This window comes from Rhinoderma darwinii, chromosome 13 (assembly GCF_050947455.1).
Source record: "Rhinoderma darwinii isolate aRhiDar2 chromosome 13, aRhiDar2.hap1, whole genome shotgun sequence".
NCBI classification, from domain to species: Eukaryota; Metazoa; Chordata; class Amphibia; order Anura; family Rhinodermatidae; genus Rhinoderma; species Rhinoderma darwinii.
The window spans coordinates 17324756-17347148 of NC_134699.1; the positions used below are offsets into that span (position 1 = coordinate 17324756).

Below are 22393 nucleotides of genomic sequence, written 5' to 3' on the forward strand. Positions count from 1 at the left end.
CCAATGTTGTCCATTATGACTGAGAAACATGATGGGGTTAACTACTATTAATGTGAGGCACATGGAGGTTCAAAATTCATCACACTTCGTGCCTCACATCAGAAAATGGAAGAACTTTTTTTTATTATTATTGTTGGAAAAGTATCGTTTTGTTATCGAGAGTCGCAATACTACACAAAGTATCAGTATCGAAGTCCAAATTCTGGTATTGTGACAACCCTAGTCCTACAGTATAATAATGCATTCTGTGACAAAACCTTATGAGATAGTAAGACTAATTGCGTGATTTATCTAGAAGTGTGAAATTCAAAGACAAAAACAGGATGGAGAACTGGAAAACTTTAATAATAAAAAAAAAAAAGAGTAGTAGGAGGAAGAAGGTCTCATACGGTGAAGAATTAAAACCCTCCAAATATTGAAAACACCTCCCAGTAGTTAAGAACAAGTAATTAGCTAATTAAGCCAAAGACAGGCGCCTGTTTCCAGCACCGGGGGCGTGGGATTCAAAACACGCCATCCCTGGAGAAATCTCCGGTTCTATGTTTAAAAAAATGCAGGAACATTTCCAAAGAACAGATGTCTTGGAAGAAACCGGATGGGAGATTAGAGATTTTATTCTATGTAGGGGTAGAGCAAGGGAGAGGCTGGAAGTGACAAACTTGGGTGACGGGGATGTCATTAATGGACCGTTAGGCCAGAAAATATTAGACCCTATTTAAGGTGACCCCTACATAGGGTTATCTCCTGCCATAGGAAGAACATGTTTATTTATAGCACACCAGAGATTAGGCAGGGAGGGTACCAGGGGGTTAAATAAATGCAGACAGTTCTAAGTAATTAAAGGAACATTAGGAAAGGGTTCATGTCCTTCCATTGCCATCCAAGACTCTAACAGAAGAAATAACAAGGACTAATATAGAAAAGGTATACAGAAGTTCCAGCAAAGTCTCATCCAATTAAGCAATATATGAAGATAAAACGATAAAATTTAATATACGCTATATGGTCAAAAGTATTGGGACACCTGCACCTTACACCTACAAGAGCTTTTATGACATCCTATTCTAAATCCATAGGCATTAATATGGATTTGGTCCCCCCTTTGCAGCTAAAATAGTTTCTACAATAGTTTCAAGGCTTTCTACAAGATTTTGGAGTGTCTGTGGGAATTTTTGCCCATTCATCCAGAAGAACATTTTGTAAGGTCAGACACTGTTGTTGGAGGAGAGGACCTGGCTCGCAATCTCTGTTCTAGTTCATCCCAAAGGTGTTCGATGGGCTTGAGGTAAGGGCTCTGTGCGGGCCAGTTGATCAAGGAATATCTAGGAGGGAAGAAATTTCACAAACGGACTTGTTACATCAGTGACATCCTATTACAGGACCACACTCAAATTCAGGGAGCTCTTTAGAATGACCCATTATTTCACAAATGTTTGTAAAGACGACTGCATGGCGAGGTGCTGGATTTTATACACCTGTGGCAATGAGACTGAATGAAACTCCTGACTTCAATGATTAAGAAGTGTGTCCCAAATCCCAATACTTTTGTCCAAATAGTGTATTTTCCATTTTTTTTTTACCATAAGTAAAACAATCGTGTATAATCAGGGTGGAAATATTTAACCTGACTAGATAAAGAAGGACCATTGGTATACCTGTACACTATTGTTATAGGTCCCTGAAGACAGAGGGCGGGACCTGGGTCGATCATGCCAACACCAAATACTGATCTTCAATTCCAACATTGGCAAATGGAAGAGGGCCATTTAGGTCTCCTACCTGTCCATCCCAGTCTATTGTCTGCATCACTATGCAGGAACTGCGTACCAAGCCATTCAGATCTTGGCTTGGAGACTGAGCAGACCCTGGCCGCATGGAGGAAGGGGGTTACATTGGATAGTAGAAGACACACTGTGGTGACATCTATTTTTTTTAGCCTAGACAGGGTACAGTCCCACCAGAAAGGACGCTAATAGACAGTCTTCATTGCTCTTATTACTATAGTTTGAAGGAGTGTTGTTTTTTATTTATACAGTTTACTAGTTGCATTTGATTGAGAGAAACAGATAAAACATGTTAACTTTTGCTTATCTCCCACCATCTACACCAGCACCTTGGACAGATTTGGTCAACTGTGCCAAGTAGAAGAAGCTGACTGCTGAGTTTATGAAGACACAGGGCATCATAGTCTGCAGGTTAAGTGACCTTGTGTTCCTCCTAACATCATCAACAAGACAATGTGTATAATATAGTAGCCAAGATGTGCTGGGTAGATAGAAGTAGATCATTTTTTTAATATCAAGTGAACATTTGTTTATTATCCAAATGGTGTCCACATAGAGCCCTACAAAAAATGGAGTAGGTCTGCCTTCAGATTGTAGAAAACCCCTAGAAATCGAAACCCCAGAACTGTAAGTAAATTACATCCACATTTTTCCTAAACCAGGGGTATGTACATAAAAATGAGGAATTTCATTCACTTTTTGGATCAGTCTAAAAAAACAAGTATCTCCAGATGCTGTGGTCAAAAAATGGCCTCCCATCTTCGGGCTGCTGGTATCTGTAGCTTCACTCTACGTCAAAGTTATTTTCCCCATGTCACAATGTGTATACAGAAATGCAGTACATATATCCCTCTATATGTATAATAACCACCAGGATTCTTCTATGCCGCTCTTTACATTCTTTGCATTGCATCGTCCCAGCTGTTCCTCGGCCCTCTCCACCTTTCATTCACACCTTCATCCCAGTAGTGACTTTCTGTCCTTTTGTGTCGAAGCTTTTATTATTTCAGAATTCTATTCTCCAACAAGCTGCTTTTCAGCTGACCCCCCACACGCACGTGATGAATGCGGGTGGGGGTCCTTGGCTCTGCCAGGCAGGTTCTTTCTAGGCCCCCCTCCTTCTCTGTTGCATAAAATGAATACATCTGCTCCACATAAACATGTTGGCAGCTGCTGGGACAAATCCACCTCTTCAAATGTCGCTTCTGATTAGCTCGTCTTGGCAAAGCTTCGTCATTCTCCTGTGTGACAGAATATTCCTCCTTGTCTGCGGCTCCCTCCTCCTTCACTTTCTTGTTCCCCATCACCAACCCTCCTCTCAGCAGTTCCTCTGGATGTTTTCATTCTTTTCCAAACACCTCCACTTTTTCTTCAATCCTCCGCTCATTCCTCTTCATTACTTCTGCCTCAAACTTTCATTTGCATTCATCCATATGTAACTCAATAATTTTACGTGATGTACCTAGACATGGGAACACCATCATGAAGCTCTCATCCTTCCATGAAGACCTAACCAATTGCCCAACACAACCTTCAGTACCTCTGGGAATGGTTTGACCTATACGCATTCCTTCCAGAATAATTTCCACAGTGTTGTCCTCATAAATCTATATTCAGCGGAACTGAAAGGACTATGGTACCAGTCCGTAGGGTCCTTGACATAGTCTATCTGCTTTGTATACAGGGCATTATGTATGACATTATCTAGCGGAGAGTGATGTTGCTGGGCAAATATAGACTTTACATGCAGAGAAGCAGCTGCCAGGGATTGAGCATAACTGATTAACACTTGACCACAAACTATAATGTCCTGTCTCTGGTCAAGCGCCTGTTTGTTATGCTTCATTCCAAGATGCTGCTTCCCCACGTCTCTATATATGGATCAAATGTAACATACAAGGGCACTTACTAACAGGCCCCCTTTAAATTGATACTCAGGTCCCATGGTTGTTATGATCCGCCCAGGAACCTGTATAGGAATCGACTGACCGCACGTGCAGACTTTACAAAGAGTAATTTCTTATACAGGTTCCTGGCCAGGAAATGACAACCACTGCCCAGGATACATGCAGGCTGGCTGCAGAAGTGGCCTGCAAGAAGACACTTGTGGATCCTCGGATCAGCGGTGACCACGCAGATGAGACTTTGGGCCTGGGGTGGGTGCCTACCCTCTTGGCAATAACTGTATGTCTTAGTTTTTACCTGGAGTATTACTCTAAAATGCAACAGATGTTAGTGAATTGGACTTATTTTTTAAGCATGTTGGATTTTGCAGCAATTACAAATGCTATCTTTTTGTCAATGAAAGGTATTCTTGAGTCATTTTCCCACCATCGACTGCAATAGGGGAAAACCAGTTCTCTTGCTTTTAGAGAAGAGCTATTTTGCATAATTTTTCCCAGGTAGCATTGCTCTTAAAACTCCCTACCAGCTGGCTCTCCTTGAGTAGAATCAGTAAATCAGTACTTTCCAAGAGCTGCTTCACAGGCATCGTACACAACCAACCAGAAACCTACTATGAAACAACTGTCTACAGATTGGTGTCTCTGGTTAGGCTGATAACTCAAATTTCAAGACTCAGACACTCTCTTGCAGGGTAGCCATCACTAGGTGGCACTGGAGACAGTTTTCTTCTTTCATAAGTAGAACTATATTGCATGTAAAAAAAACAAAAACAACTCACTTGTACTGCACATGCAGTTTAATAGAAACAGTTCTAGAAATATTTCCTAGAACTATTGTTTCACACCCTCCCCACACACACTACATGTGTGCCAATAGTGCACGGTGAGCAGAAAGGGGTTAATATACCTTTAAGAGGCATTGGCGATAAATCAGGGTCTAATTATTAAATCGTCTCTAAATATTTCATTGAGGGCAGCATACTTTTGTCATTGTTTTTTTTTTCTATTTCTTTTTTCATTTTATTTGAATTAGACTATAATACCAAAAAGCAATTTCATGCTCCATGCTCCACCTGCTTAGAAGCTTTACGTGGTCACTACACTTTTACTTGATGGGAATCAAGCACAGACATATTTTAAATGTGAAAGTCATCTCCAAGATATAGCTTCTGCCTATGATAGCACAATACGAAGTATAATATATCAATAATATGTATAGTACTCATAAGAGCAGCCAGATGGTTCCAGATGGGTAGGGAGCCCAATTATAAAACTGAGGCTTCTATGACTGGTTGACACCAAACTTTCCTAGATTCCTGAATGCCAAATCTGCCTCGTTACACAATGATGTATTCCCTGATGCAGCACTGCTATATAACTTGCAGATTTACTATTCAGATATCTCTGTAAGAGCTGTATTGGTAGCAAAATTATTTGTCAAAGATATTTGATAGAAACAGATATATTATAGCAAAATGGCTAAATAGAATATTTTGGATCTTAACAGAAGAAGAAGAGATATCAAACACTTACATTTACTGAGGATTTATCAATTTGGGGTGAAATTAAAGGGCCGAGGGCTCAACTTATGTCACAGATGGAAAAAAAACATGCTTTAGAGGTGGGTATGGAGCACCAACATTAAAGGTGTTGCCTCATGACAGACAACCTCATAATCAGAGAGCTCTCATGACCCTGGCAAACAGCTAAATCAGCCCACTATGCACTTGCCTTGCAGTAGCCACTGCGGAGCATATGCAGTGTAAGGCTGGGTTCACACAACCTATTTTCAGACGTAAACGAGGCGTATTATGCCTCGTTTTACGTCTGAAAATAGGGCTACAATACGTCGGCAAACATCTGCCCATTCATTTGAATGGGTTTGCCGACGTACTGTGCAGACAACATGTCATTTAAGCGTTGTCGTTTGACAGCTGTCAAACGACGACGCGTAAAAATACAGCCTCGTGAAAAGAAGTGCAGGACACTTATATACATTATATGCAGGGCACTTCTTTCAGACGTAATTTGAGCCGTTCTTCATTGAACTCAATGAAGCACAGCTCAAAATTTACGGCTGTCAGAGAAGCCTCGCAAAATGCGAGGAGAAGCATTTACATCTGAAACGAGGCAGCTGTTTTCTCCTGAAAACAGTCGGTCTTTTCAGACGTAAAAGCCTGCTACCGTGTGCACATACCCTTACATGGCAGCGATTCAGATGAATGGCCGATCTGCCAGAGTGAGAGCCACTGCTTGTGGTGGGTCCCTGATAGAACATATGGACAGGGGTTGATGGAACAAACCTTATGATTACTTATTTGGCAGTGTGTTCTACTGGTGTCACAGATGGAAAACGCTGAAATGCTGTAGGTACAGAGTAGTAACAGATAGAAAAAAAACCTAAAGTAAGGTAGCACCAGCAAATTCTAATGTCTGTTGACGGCATTGAGAGGACAAACTTCTTTATTTGGTGTCATGCACCACAAGTGACACATAACTAATGATTGGCTGTTCAGTTTTGTGATTTCGCCGACCCTCGCCAATCTCAAACATTTCTACATATATAGAATTATTCACCATAAATAACTATGTAACTATTTAAAGCACAAAGTATTACTTTACAATGATCTTGAATATGTCATGATGGGGAAAATAGTTCTGTGTGAATTCCTGATAATTTATCGTACGGGATAGATTTAAATACAACAGCTCATCAACAAAGTATTCCTGGAAGTTATTTAAAAATGTTGGCAGCTATAATATGACACCTGCTTGGATGGAAACAGCAAATACTTCACGCACTAATTCTATGCATTCATTAGCCGAGACGGATACTGGAAGAATAGAAAGATTCTGATTCAGTGATACAGATGAACAGCAGACTGACATCTGTCTCTTTGAAAATATTTTACTTAAATTGAAGCAAACGTATGCTCAGTGTTTTGGTCAGTAGACTCACGTAATGTGGGTCATATGTGTCACAAGCCTTGAAAAGGGGAAAGTGACCTCTAATATATATAAATTGAGCTATCGAAGTGACTTTGAACAAGGCATGGTCATCAGTGCTGAACTAGCCAGGGACAATATTTTAAAGACTGACATCCTTGTGGGGTTCCTTCAAGCAACAATGTAGAAAATAAACCGAAAATGGCGTGAGTGAGGAACATCCAGTAAAAGCAGATCCTATGGACGTCAACAGCTCATCGCCGAAAGAGGTCAGAGTGGGATGTCAAGAATCGTTCTGACGAACAGTCGGTGCACAGTTGACCAACTTGTAGCCGAATACAATGCTGGTACTCCAACTAACGTGTTCGTACTTACAACTTGGCATTCCTTAGCACGGATGGGCTATAACAGATGACCAGTTTGAGGGAAGCAGAAAGGAAAGACTCCAGTGGGCAAAAATTGGATCACTGAGCAGTGGAAAAATATTGCCTGGTCAGACTAATCCAGATTTCTGTGGCAACATGTTGATGGGAGGGTCAGTATTTGGTGCAACCAGCATGAATCGATGAAGCCTTCCTGTCAGATGTGAACAGTTCGGACTGGTGGAGGTGGAGTCAGGGTGTGGGAAAGGTTTTCTTGGCACACCCTGGGTCCTCTGATACCTGTGGATGAATGTTTGAACAGTAGGGCCGACTAAGTTCATCCCTTCATGGCAGCGGGTTACCCTAAAGCAGAAGGACAATTTACCGGCAACTGCGAGAAGCGATCCTGTCCACAGGGGCCAACATTCCTGCCGAACGATTTTAAAGGGAACCACCACACAGGGAGTCCACCATAATCTGCTGGGGAACTGTAGGGTTAATGCCACATGATGACATCAGTGGGTATCCATTTAGTGCAACCGACACAATGTGTCCTCCAGAATCAAGAGCCAATCGGGTTCTAGCTGAAAAAAAAAGCTGGTGCATAATGGGGGCACATTGTGCCTAAATGATTAAGGGGGAATATTTAGTAACATTTTACATTGCATAAAGTTCTTCACGTTAGGTTTTCCAGTCCATTTGGACTTGTCTGTGCCTTACTAGTTGACATTACGTTTCTGACATGGCCATTCCTCTTGTCTACTTCATGCTGGTTTGCTGGGCAGGTTTTAGTCAACTTGACATGTCCACTAGCATATACATTTACGGTTCTTCATGTGATCTGTTATGTGGACATTCAATGATGGCTTAAATCTTGATTATGGCGTATGAATTAGAAAAATAGCCCATATGGGAGTAACAGTAAAAACTTTACTAGTGGAGTCCCCTGCGGACAACACCTTCAATTCTTTATGGACATCTTGTAGGCAATGTTAAAAGTGATCTTTTCTAATGACAGGTGAACTGACATCTCTGGTTCTCCAAGGTTATTGACGTAACCATAAATACAGAATCAATCAGGGGAAAGAAAAACATAAAACCAGTTTTAGTTCATTTTTGACAGGTAAATTTTAGCTTTTATCTAACCAGATGCTTATGACCTTGTTTTCTCCAGACACTATTTCGCTATAGTCCTAGAGACTTGTACAACTGAACAGGTGCGCGAGTACAAAAGCCGAACAAAAGACTGAAATTCTGAAAGCTGGTTTTATAGTGTGGTTTATGTTTTACTAATAACTCCAAAACAGAGAATGAATTCTAAAGTGAGGTAACAACCCTAAGCTTAGGTTCAAGACGTAGAAGAGTATGGGAAATAGGGGCGTATTAAGCATGCCAAAACAGCATTGGGCAGAAGCTCAGACATGGTTGGATTTTTAGCGATGGTCACAAGGTCACCGGAACGACACTGAAGTTGCGGTGCATTATTTAGTAAATCGTTACAGTGTATTATTTTATTCTTGAAAAATGCTTGAAAAAGGTCCTAATGTTGGACAGAAACGTTGCACTTGCCATGTTGGCATAAATAAATCACAGTTTTTTCTTATCTTGACTACTGGAGTGCTGCAGGATTTATTCTTTGTGATATATATATATATATATATATATATATATATATATAAACACATACATACCTACATACACACATATACAGTATGTCTGTAGAGAAAAAAACAAAACATAAAAAGAGACGTACCCATACGCTTCTGCTGTGCCAAAATAAGCCAAAAAGTTGTCCTTTTGGCATACATTTGACAGGTTTATGTCAGGATATTTTTTTTAAGATAATGAAAAGCATAGGCACCTACCTAGCTCTGAATTCCCTGCATAGACATACATTTAAAATATGACATGCTGACTACCTGAAGCCACCACTAGAGGGAGCTCAGGGGCTTATTGCATACTGTGTTATTATAGCATTCTATGTATAACAGTATGCAATAAGCTCCCTCTAGTGGTGGCTGCAGGTAGTCAGCATGTCATATTTTAAACCTATGTCTATGCAGTGGATTTGGAGCTCTATAAAACACCAAAATAATGTTAAAATAAAAAAAAGATACAATTACATTGTTTTGTGCAGTATACAGTATGTCTGACTGAGGGTACAAATGTGGTGTGAACAGAGCCTTACAGTTAAATGTCTAATATTCTATCACACATGTCAGCATTCCACATAAATGATGATCAGCTGTGTGATTTCGTAGGCAGAATTGAGTGAGAAGATTTGCACATCTGCAGAAAACACAACTTATTTGTACCATGTGATCTTGTACTTTCCCATATGTTCCAAACCGTTCATATAGGACGTGTGAAGTGGGCAGGAATAAAGCAGAACTGCTAAATATGCACCCACATCACAGGTATTTAAAGCAGAATGTCGCTGGAAAAATCCTCCTAGACAGCAGTCAGCATATTATAACCCCTACATACAGAATAGGTATAATAAATACCTGGTTATTCCAGGCTGAAAAATTCTGCACCCAGTATGCAAACTAGAAGTAGGGTCAGGGGTCTTCATGTTGAGAGCTTAGATCTCCGCTGCTCCAGAGTGATTGACATCCTTCCCGATACTGTAAAAATCCCTCAGGAACAGCCTTACAGAAGTGTGCACATGTGCAGAAAAATGTATAGCATGCAGCAGTACATAAAAGAGAAGTGGACCTGGAGTAAAGATCAAAATGGGCCACCTAGGTACGTTGTCAAGTTTTGACACTCAGGACAGAAGGACCTGTTGGTTTCCCCCTGCATACCCTTTACATCACCCTTTGGCTAAAGTGCCACCCCCTTGTTTGCCAATAATGCAGTTTCTCTCGAGAGGGGAGTCCTGCGCACATTCTCGCCACCCAGTAGCAAAGGGGATGGGACCAAGCAGAGCACGGCCCCGTCTCTCCAAGGGCCTCATAACATTGTACACCCTTGGGGCAGTAGCTCTGATCCTAGCATTTATATCCTATACACAGGTTTTTATGGCTTGGGCTGATGATGCGAATGCAGAAAAATATGTGAATCAATCTTGTCTGGTAGGGGGATTATAGGAGATTAGAAAAAATGGGTCTGCATCTTTTCCGAGAATAGCGTCACTCCTGTTCTCGTATTGCAAGAATTAATCTAATGAGGGAGATTTATAAAAACTGGTGCAAAGGAAAAGTGGAGAAGTTGCCCATATCAACCAATCAGACTGGTTAGTTCGGGCTACAGATGCAGATTGGTTGCCATGGGCAACTTCTCTACATTTCTGGTTTCAGGGTGTATTTACATCCCACGTATTTACAACCCACGTGACAATGTGGGTTACTTCTAACCCACATCGTCACGTGGGTTAAAAGTTGGTGTGATTTTTGGGGGCATGACTTCACATTACTCGGGATTTTTCTCTTAAACTGGCCACACATTAGGGATTTCGGATGGCTGTTTTCTGAATGACTTGTTGTCCATGGTTGGTCTGTGAAGGTTGTCGCGCTGGATGTCGATGCCATAAGTTAAAACAACAAATTGCCAATCGATCTCTGCCCTGATGTGTGGCCTGGTCTGGGCCTCTATTGCTGGGATACCGACCTACCGTTTGGCATGAACGACTATACAAGATTGCACCCAACAATAACCGAAAAATTCCACACTGCAGATACATTTGTTCACAAATATCTTGCTTTAGTCAGCGTCTGTCGTGTATGTTCGTGTCACGAAAAGTCAGCAGAAAATTTTGTAAATCTGCCTTTTCGGCCATTTAGGATCTAATGCATGGCAAACTTTATGTCTGCGAGCCTCAGGCAGACAACGACCTCCGCTCTTGACCCTCGGGGCCGCGCAGGAAGGGTGCGCATGTTCGGCTGCTGAATGTGAGTATCTCTGGATCTCTGCAATCTCCCGCTGGTGCCAATCCTACGCTTGACCTAGTCCTCACGCTGCTGACGTTTGTAGGGCTGGGCAGACTGGCAAACTAAAAGTCTTATTATGCAAAGTTAGGCCTCATTTAGACGAACGTGTTCGGTCCGTGAGATATGGACCGTATGTCGGCCACATTTTCCCAGCCCAAACACAGTTCAGGGAGCCGGAGTCATAGTTCTGTAGAATGCTAGAAGTCCCTGCCTGCCTGCGGGAATAATGTCTTCAGTACAGGAGGCAGTGACTTACAGCATCATGGATGACTATGATGCTAGGAACCCGGCTCCCTGAACGGTGTTCGGTCCAGGAAATACGGCCGACATACAATTTGTATCTCACGGACCGAACACAGCCTTGTGAATCCAGCCTTACTGGCACTTAGGGTATGTGCACACGAGAAGTGCCTTTTACGTCTGAAAAGACAGACTGTTTTCAGGAGAAAACAGCTGCCTCGTTTCAGACGTAAATGCTACTCCTCGCATTTTGCGAGGCTTCTCTGACAGCCGTAAATTTTGAGCTGCTCTTCATTGAGTTCAATGAAGAACGGCTCAAATTACGTCTGAAAGAAGTGTCCTGCACTTCTTTTGACGAGGCTGTATTTTTACGCGTCGTCGTTTGACAGCTGTCAAACGACGACGCGTAAATGACAGGTCGTCGGCACAGTACGTCGGCAAACCCATTCAAATGAATGGGCAGATGTTTGCCGACGTATTGTAGCCTTATTTTCAGACGTAAAACGAGGCATAATACGCCTCGTTTACGTCTGAAAATAGGTTGTGTGAACCCAGCCTTACAGTTGCCTATAAAAAATGTTTTTACTTCATCGGTCTTCCAGTGTAAATATTGGCTAGGTAGGTGGTTTACCGGCCTGGCGGCACCCATAGCTATACCCCGTTACAACCGACACCCTTAGACAGCCTATGGATTCCTGCTTGAGCGAGATCACCTAAAAAGGGAACAAACTGGCAATCGCAACTACAGCCCAAAGTCAGCAATTAATGGCTAAAAAAATTCAACCCGGTATCACGATATCCATCGGCCTCCGCAATGGCCATTTGTGCAGCGATTTCAGCCGATAATTGTCCGAAACTGTCTCAATCGCGTGTTACGGCAGACGTTTAGTTGTCTAGTTGAAAAACAAGGATTATTTTCCAGCAGGGGGGACTGCCACTTTTAATGAGTCACATACTCCTCTTCCTTCTCGCTGCCGCTCTCTCTCGTTCTTTAGTTCTTGGCAGGCGAGCCTGTGACTGGAGACATTAATTACTAGCACAGTGAGCTGTTTATTCTCCTTATTAACACACCTGTGCTGAGGCTTGTGTGCTAGGAGTTGGTGTCGAGGCTCACGTGTGCCTCCGTCCTGTCAAAAAGGCACCGCGCTTCCACTGGAAATAGAGGGATTTGTGATTAACCCCTTGAGGGCAATATACTCAATGCACGGTCATTGATTTCCGATACGGATAGCTATGAGATTCAGGGACTGAAGAGTCAAGGGTCCGTCTGCCTCCGAGACAGTGCGCAAAAACATATTGGCTTTCTGATGTATAAAGTGGAATCAGATTTCTCTGTCTCGCTGTAGTTTTAAGGTTATTTTGATGGATTTCTGTAAGATTAAAGGACGTGGTAATTACATCTTGTGATTTCATCTAATTAGTTTATTATTTCCAATTTTTTTTAACCAAACTCTGAATTTCCTTTTACCCTTGTTGACAAATAAACAAGACCGACTAATTGCTGTTCTTCTGCAAGCCACAGAAAATGAGACATCTATGAAATCCACAGGAATTATGGGTATATTGCAATTAGTTCAGATCCATGCGGCCTGTCTGCACCGAAATGTCTGAAGGTATGCAGCACGTATCTGAACTAATTGTGGCTAATTTAAATTTATATCCGGCATCTGATTCATTAAAGAATTTTCTGTAAGTTTAATATTGATGGCCAATCCCTAGGAAAGGCCATCAATAAGTAATTGGTGGGGGTTCGATTCTTGGGACCCTGCTAATCAGTAGAATGAAGGTGCCGAGCTGCAGTGAATAAGAATGAGCTGCAGTACCAGACACAGCCACATTATTATTCCCTTTCATTCTGCTGATCGGTGGTGGTCCCGGGACTCAGACGCAAACAAATATTGATGACATATTTTAAGTCTCAGGAAACCTCTTTACTCTTTCTTACAACACCAGTCTGTACATTTTCAGCACTAACTGGAGGTAGTTCTCGCACAGCGCTGTAAACGTATGGGACGCAGGAATGGCATGAGCTCAAGAGCGGAGCCTGCATCATTTGCATTAGGTGTCAGCGGTAACATACAGTTGAGATCGGAGCTAGCTCTGATCTAGGCCATTTAACCATTTCAATGCCACAATAAATAGGACTGTGTTTTTACAGATGGGAGGAAGCTCTGTTAGTGCTCTGCGATGCCATCACGTGGTGCCAAAGGGTTGCCATGGCAGCTGGGGGCCTAACAAAGGCACCCAGGTCCGTCTAGGACGTGAGGACGGCTCCGTACATCTTGAAGTGGCTGTGCCTGGTATTGCAGCTTAGTCTGAACAGCAGAGAGCTACAATACCAGGCACAATCACTACAGAAAGTATGGTGCTTTGCCTGGCAAACAGCTGTTAGGTGTGTGTGCCAGCAGTGGGGGTGCCAATCTGAAAATGATCCTAAGAATAGGCCATCAATATTAAAGTCCTGGAAATCCACTTTAAGGCTGAAAATAGGTCGCGCCCTTAAAGGGGTTGTACCAGAATTTACAATTATCACCTATCCACATGTCAGGTGATAATTGTTTGATAGATGGAAACCCCATCGATCGCAAGAACGGGGGCCCAAACCCCTGTTCCTCCTCATTGCACCCCCTACTATGAGAAGGAGCTTGAATGGAGCTTGTATGCACACTAACGCTCCATTTAAAGTCTATGGAATGATGAAATAGCCGAGTATGGATTACCATAATATTTCATTATCTTGGTGATCGTTTATTATTATTTATTTAGCACCAACATATTTCACAGTGATGTACAAGAGGGGCCTTGGAGTTCCATCCGGCACCAGAGCCCAGGTGCAACTGCAACCTCCAACCCTCTATAGCTTCACCATTGTGACCGTGATCTACTGTTAAAATCTACATACAATGGTTCAATCAATACAAGAACAATAAAGAATAAATAAAGATATATTTTAACGTGAACCGTGGAGTTAAGGGGGTTTTACACTGGACGATTATCGGGCAGACAAGCGTTCATAGAACGCCCATTGCCGATAATTGTCCTGTGTAAAAAGGGCAGTGATCAACAGATGAACGAGCAAACGCTCGATCATCTGCTGGTCGTATCGTTTTAAAAAAGTGAAATATTATCGTTGTCTGTAGCACATCTCCCTGTATAAACACGGAGAAGTGCTGCCGACATAATAATAATAATGTATGGAGACGAGCGATCGGAGTAACGACTGCTCATCCCCATCCATAGCTTCTTCTGACAGGAGCAAATGAGCACCGATCAACGATGTCTCGTTGACCGGCGCTCGCTGCACTGGCCGAATATGTAAAAGGCCCTTTGGAACCTATTAGATAAGCCGATAATGCTAACCGATAATGCTAACCGATACAATTTTCTCCTCAGGGGTTGTAAGGAAGCATTTGCTGTGTACAAAGCATTGTGTTCTTCTCAGGTGATTGGCACGAACCCTCTTTCGATGGTTTTTAACTTATGGTACAAAAATAAGGCCTTGCTCACATCACGTTTCTAATGTCTGTTTAGCGAGTACATCGGGAGCGATCCCAATGTACAAGCTAAATGTGTCTATAGGGCGCCATTAGCCCTATGGAGGCCAAAAGAGTGTCCCTTTGGTCTCCGTTGGGCTTGTATACATCAGTATACCTTTCTTTTTTTTAAAGTATGGAATAGCGTGGTAGTCTACGCTTTTCCATCCTGCAAAAAAAGTATACCCTTGCAATTTACGGATATATTTTATAAACATAGGAGCCTATGGGTGACTGTATGGCATGCGACTGTATGGTATGCGTTACAGGCATCGGTTTAATGGATACGTCCTGGGCTTTCCAATAGCCTTTGATGACTTATCCATTAAACTGATACTATTAAAGTCTAAGGGTGCCTAATAGTGGCATCCGTCACCCATAGACTATGATGATATCCGATTAAAGGATACATCATGAACTCTCATGACCTCAGTTCACAACGTATCTGTTTAACGGACACCATTAAACTTTATGGTGACGGATGCCCCCGTTAGCAATCCGCCACAGCCTACATTTAATGTATAGATCAGGAGCTGTTTTCCGACAGACACATTAAACGGCAGCAAAAAAAACGTGATGTGAACAGAGCCTCAATAGCTTTGATCCATTATGTCTTGTAGAAGAAGCAGCATTTATAAAATCTTTTTTTTTGCCCTTCACATCATCATGACATGGCTTATCGTCTCAAACTCTGCCCAAAACTAGAACAATCCAATAATTTCGCTACCTTTTTAATAAGCTGTGTTTTACCCTCTCTTTTTTTGTTTAACTTCAGGTTCGTGCCAGTGCCATTGCTCAGGATGCAGATCAGAATTACGACTATGCCAGTAACAGTGTGATCCTTCACCTGGATGCCGGAGATGAAGTCTACATTAAGTTGGATGGTGGAAAAGCTCATGGAGGCAATAACAACAAATACAGTACCTTCTCTGGCTTCATCATTTATTCAGACTGAGAAAAAAAATGTTCTCTGGACTACCCCTACCTACACCTATACTGCCGGGGAGTAAGGAGCCCGAGAGAGAAGCACAGGACGGCTGCATTCAACACTTAAATCCCCTCCATTGCACATGGTGTGTTTGGGATTGTGTAGCTGTTCCCCAATGCTTACCCAACACCTCTCTTGTGCCCTTGACCACTCCTGTGCCATCTCCCATGCTTCACTGTGTAGCTGTTCAATAAAGCCTCAATACTGTACTGGCTTCACGTCACTCATGCCTCTAGTCCTCAATTGAGGCCACTATCCCATTCAAAGCTCAATCCCATAATGGCCAATTTAATTGTATGAACTTCTGTCTTGACCCTTTCAGTATTAGATAATTGGATTAGGATCTAATTTCCTAATCTAGGTATCACTTTTGTGCCAAACTATAATTTCTCATTAGGAATTATTTCAATAAGCCTCAGTCTAGCTCATGGATATATAGAGTAGTTCCATTGTGTGAAAAATGCAGGACAACATGGTCATAAAACCAGCTACAAAGCCTCGTGATCAGGTCCACCTCCCTTTGCCTTTCCATGGATATATACCTCCATCTAATAAGATGCCAATATATCTCCAGCAAACTTCATGCCTTTAACACTTATTATACTTAAAAACCCTTCTTCAATTCTTATTCCTGTATTTATGTACCAAGAATCCGCTATGTAACTTTCCATCAAGCCATCTGCATGCATTTCTTTGGAAAGCCTTGTGCCTCATCCATGTACAGGTTCCTTATACTAAACCTCATACCTATAATGCGTCCTCAACAACCATACTTATTCCACCAAACCTCATGTCTCCAGCTCTACCAAGCCTATCCTATGTAACTTTTATTAAGTCTTATCCATATATCAATCCACCATATTTTGTGCCTGTAGATATCTACCAAGAGTTTTGCATGGGTCTTTCCACCAAGACTCAAGGTTCTGTCTCTGTGCTACACCTAATAAATTAAAGGCTACTTTTTCCTTTACCCCTTATCCATCATCCATGCATACATCTACAACCTCTATTCTCAACATTCCTAACTCCATCCCTCCACCGAGCTTCGTTCTCCTGGAAACCCTCCACCAGTCTCATGCTTCCATATCTCAAACCTTCTATATTCCTTCACAAAGACTTTTCTTCTTCAATTCCATATCCCTTTTGACTGTATGCCTTCAACAACCTTCATGCCAACTCCATCTCTCACGTCAGTACCCACATGGCAAACATGATTTCCAGATTCCCACTCCCACACTTGAACATGTTTTTCATCTAAATAGTTAAACAAATCCCCTAGGACGCTAGTATTCATGTATTAGTCATGATGCTGTTCCCAAACGCCATACCTTATAATGATATCCTAGTTGTAAACGTCAACATCTTATTCAATTTCCAATCCGTTCTTCAATATGGCTGCTCCAGTTTCTTTCATCAGCCCTATATTTGTTTCTCGTGCCTAAATAAATCCTAATAACCCCCAGCGTTATTTTTCCCTTCTACCTCAATCTGTATATCTCTAGAACTCCAAAATAAATCTTGTAATTATATATAGAGAGTGTTAAAGAAAGAAAAGAGAATGAGTCATGGAATATCTTCCCCCACAGACTAAGAAACATATACATTATGTACAGGACAATCTATCCGTAAGCTCCGCGTTCCCCACCTTAGGCCTGTCGTATTGTAACTTTCTCCATTTGAAGACAGAATCAATCAGATTTAGCTTCCTTAAAACCTACCTAGAAACTTGCTGATTAAAAAAAGTAACACTATAATGCTAAAATAATGTTTTTAACACTTTATGTCCACATTTTGCAAACCCCAATTAATTTAGATCCGTGAAGTTTGACATCTCTGTACGTAAAGATGATGCCTGCCGGGCATCCACTTGACCTGCGCAAAACTATTCATTAGCAGATACATCCCTCAAATAATCTGCATTGAGAAGCCCACAGTGGCTGCCTTGGCTGCTCGGTTAGTTGGCATGGAGATGCCACCTGGGTCTAGTCACCATTCTGTTTCACATGTTTGTTGGTCATGTCAATGAAGGATGGATTGCATGTTTTAGATTATATCTACAGTACATGAGGAATTGAATAATACCTAATCTTACATTAAGATAAGACTTATGTGCCCAGTTAATTTACACCCTACAAGTTATCTCTGCTCGCTATTTAATAGGGGTTACCTATGTCAAAATCTTTGTCCTTTTTTTGTCTTGTAATGTTTGTGTGGGATATCGAACAAATTTCTTGTAAATATAAAATCCTTCCAGGAATTGTAAAAAAAAAAATAATTGTGTGTGTTTTCTTTGTACCAACTCAACGAGAAGGTGTAATGGGAAGGTGTGTGTTCATGCACGTATCAAAATTGGTGCAAGGAAAAGTTGGAGCAACTTATCAGATTCCAGCTCGATCTAAATTGGTCACGGTGGACAACTGCACTAGTTTTAATAAATCGTTCCCAATGAATGGCCAAATCCAATGACCACATTGAAATAAACACATAACTTACAGCCCATGATCATACATACTGCATAAAGAAAGACTCCTTCTTTGATCTGGAGATTCGTAGGTTCATGAACGCAATGCCATTTTGGTTGGTGGCATACTCAAGCTTTCAACAAAGTGAAGTAAGTGATGTCATCATATGTCCTCTAACGTGAAATTTATTTCAGGGTGGACCTATTACCAAAGTCACATCTGAAAGTAATTTCTTAAGGATTCGATGAACACCCACATAAATAAATAAATAATTGATTCATAGTTTGAAGACAATTTCTAAGAAAACTTTGCTGACTAGTGTAACTAAGTCTATCATGTGTGATGTCTATAAACATTTTTTAAAATTATATACACGGCCAAAGGAACCCCTTTTTTTAGAACATTTACATGTTTAGGTTCTACTTAAAGGGGAAATCCAACAAACAATGATGTTCTGATATGTGTCAGATGATCACATCATTATAGTGCCTGAGCTTGGAGTATGACCAATTTCATAAATCAAGAATCTGTAGTGGTCTACAACCTACACGTGGCATCAACTACACCCAAATCTCTGACACCGCATCCTAAGCAAAGATCTGCTTATTTGTAGGGTCTTTCATTCAAAATGTTGAGTCAGAAATTTCAAGTGATGGAAATCTCTGGGCAATTAGAAAGGGAAAGCAAATAAGTCCCACAGCCTCTACCATCATGATCTGACATGCCCTGACAGTAGTAGTTTGGAGACCACCAATTCCATGGACTTCCCCTGTAGGGATTGCATTTTGGTGTCACTGTAATTTGATGGAAGAACATCAAAGTCAGCCTTTCCTCAGCCTATAACAGCTGGTAATATTGAACAATTGTTAGAGGACAATAGATAACAATCGACTGTCAAAGAAATACAGATAATATAGCGTTTATAGTAAAGGTGGCCATACACCTTAGGCTTCGTTCACGTCTGCTTCGGGACTCTGTTCAGTGGTTCCGTCTGAGATTTCCGTCAGGGGAACCCATGAAAGGAATCCAAACTGAAACAAACAGAAAACATAGATTTCCGTTTGCATCACCAATAATTTCAATGGTGATGGATCGGGTGCAAATGGTTTCCGTTTGTCACCGTTCTGTAAGTGTTCCGTTGTTTTGACGGAATGAATAGCGAAGTCGACTATGGTATTGATTCCGTCAAAACAACAGAACCCTTACAAAACGGTGACAAATGGAAACCTATGGTTTCCGTCTGTTTCTTTTTTGCTTCCGTTCATGGGTTCTCCTGACGGAAATTTCAGACGGAACCCATGAACGGAGTACTGACGCAGATGTGAACGAAGCCTTAGACTAATGTTGGCCGAACCAGCCAATTTTGGTGGGACCGGCCGACTATTTAATGTGTATTTGATGTCTCGCCAACGTTCATTGGGCAGATGTCGGGGAAAGAAAGTGTCCCTTTAAAGAGATCATGTAGTACTTATTACATAAAGTCTGATGTCCTTGTCACACACTGTGTTAGCCTGCGAACAAGGCAGGCACTTATGTGCTGATTGAATGTTGGGCAGTCACAACCAGCTCATTGTCTGCCTGGGACCGGGAGAAGTGGATGTCTAATGTGAAGAAAATGTGAGGGTTGTTTGTTGGTCTCAGAACCAAAGGCAGAAGTCTGGGGCTCAGCTGTTTCCAAGACGCAGGGACACTGGCAACTGAATGCAGACACTGGGAGAGGGCACTCCAGGGCTCTGAAGAAAGGACAGGACAAGAGCGATCTCTCTGTGTCATTAAACGTAGCCTTTCTCGAGTGTTGTTTGGTTTTAACCCATCAATGACTAAATATAAGTTGGCTATAAGTGGGCTTCTCTATAGGAATCGTATTGCTCCAGACTATTTGCACATTTTTACTAAAATTATTCTAACTGATAGAGTAAGATTATGAGACTGACCACATAGAGGACAACCCCTTCAAAGGTGGACGACACAAAAGTGGACATGTCGCCCCTGCCTCACATGTCACATTTGTAAAGTCGTCATAGAATAAGCCTAAAATATGGGCATGGCATGGTCGATAGCCACAACACAATCAAGACTGTTAGATGAGAACTTAGCGTGAGGCGTTTTCATCTAAACATTGCAACTTTGTAAGCTGAAAGTGTGGCCAGCGCCATACTGCCGCTTTAGTCATTTCCTGTAATGTCTCCCTTAACAGTGCCAGAACATATTCAATCATAGGTAAGCCCTTATAACAAAGCGGATACTAGAAATGTGGACTTTTATGCATTCTAACATCAAACAAACTTGAATTAATAAGCCTTTATTAAAAATAAACTAAGATACACTATATCTATAAATATACTAGTCTTTACTATATATTGATTCTTCAAAAACTGTGTTTACTGGTGAGGGTTTGGGAATGGTGTACACCATTCCTGGTCCATAAGGAAGGGAGAGAAGATGGTGTAAATGGTTGTCCACTTAGTCGTGCAGGTGCAATACCACAACATAGGGTCCCATGTTGGAGAGAGGGTAGGTGTAAATCAAGGGCACAGCTATAAGTGGTGCAGAGGTAGCAGTCGCACCCGTGACCTGGTGCCTGAGGGGGCCCAAAGAACCATCTGCTTAATAAGTAGACAACAGTATTATAAATGGCAAATAGTGGGTGAGGAGCCCTGTTACAGATTTTGCATTGGGGCCCAGGAGCTTCAGGTTACGCCTTTGGTCTAAACGTTTGTCTAGTTGAAGACTACCTATAGCAGAAATGCAGGATATATCATGAGGTATACATAATCCTCAAGTATTAGAAAACCATGTTTATAGATCAGGTTTTTAACTTTCTGTATAAGATTTGAGGGTATAGAAGATACATAATCCCCACTGCCACATAGTACTATGGCAATCACCATTCTAGAGATCACCATTCTATTAGCAGACAGAAGCCTATCACTTCAGACCTATAGAACAAAGCTTCCCTCTACTTCACTGCACTATCTATCTATCTATCTATCTATCTATCTATCTATCTATCTATCTATCTATCTATCTATCTATCTATCTATCTCATATCTATCAATCAATCTCATATCTATCTAACTCTATTTATCTCATATCTATCTCTCTTATCTATCTCATACCTATCTATCATCTATCAATCTCATATCTATCAATCTCATATATATCTCTCTTATCTCTCTCATATCAATCTATTTATCTATCTCATATATATCTATCTATCTCTCATATCTATCTATCTATCTCTCTTATCTATCTCATATCTATCTATCTATCTATCTATCTATCTATCTATCTATCTATCTATCTATCTATCTATCTATCTATCTATCTATCTATCTATCTACCTACCTATCTCATATATATCTAACTCTATTTATCTCATATCTATCTCATATCTATCTCTCTTATCTATCTCATACCTATCTATCAATCTCATATCTATCAATCTCATATATATCTCTTTTATCTCTCTCATATCAATCTATTTATCTATCTCATATCTATCTATCTATCTATCTATCTCTCATATCTATCTATCTATCTATCTATCTATCTATCAATCTAATATCTATCTCTCTTATCTATCTATCTATCTATCTAATATATATCTATCTAATATCTATCTATCTATCTCATATCTATCTATCTATCTATCTATCTATCTCATATCTATCTATCTATCTATCTCATATCTATCTATCTATCTATCTATCTATCTATCTATCTCATATCTATCTATCTATCTATCTATCTCATATCTATCTATCTATCTCATATCTATCTATCTATCTATCTATCTATCTATCTATCTATCTATCTATCTATCTATCTATCTATCTATCTATCTATCTATCTATCTATCTATCTATCTCTCATATCTATCAATCAACCTCATATCTATCAATCAATCTCATATCTATCAATCTATCTAATATCTATCTAATATCTATCTATCTATCTCATATCTATCAATCAATCTCGTATCTATATCTCTTATCTATCTCATATCTATCAATCAACCTCATATCTATCAATCAATCTCATATCTATCTATCTATCTAATATCTATCTATCAATCTCATATATCAATCAATCTCGTATCGTCCTATCTCTCTTATCTATCTATCTCTCTTATCTATCTCATATCTATCTATCTATCTATCTATCTATCTATCTATCTATCTCTCTTATCTATCTCATATCTATCTATCTATCTATCTCTCTTATCTATCTCATATCTAT

At 40.8% G+C, this 22393-nt stretch overlaps 1 protein-coding gene across 1 annotated transcript in view; it reads left to right on the forward strand.

Annotated features, from left to right (window-relative positions):
* The window catches only part of C1QL1 (complement C1q like 1), a 47603-nt gene extending 29665 nt beyond the window's left edge, over window positions 1–17938 (forward strand). Inside the window, exon 2 of the mRNA XM_075845580.1 lies at window positions 15477–17938. Coding sequence (XP_075701695.1) covers window positions 15477–15656 — 180 coding nt within the window. The 3' untranslated portion in view covers window positions 15657–17938. The remainder of the gene's footprint in view (window positions 1–15476) is intronic.
* Window positions 17939–22393: the final 4455 nt, after the last annotated feature.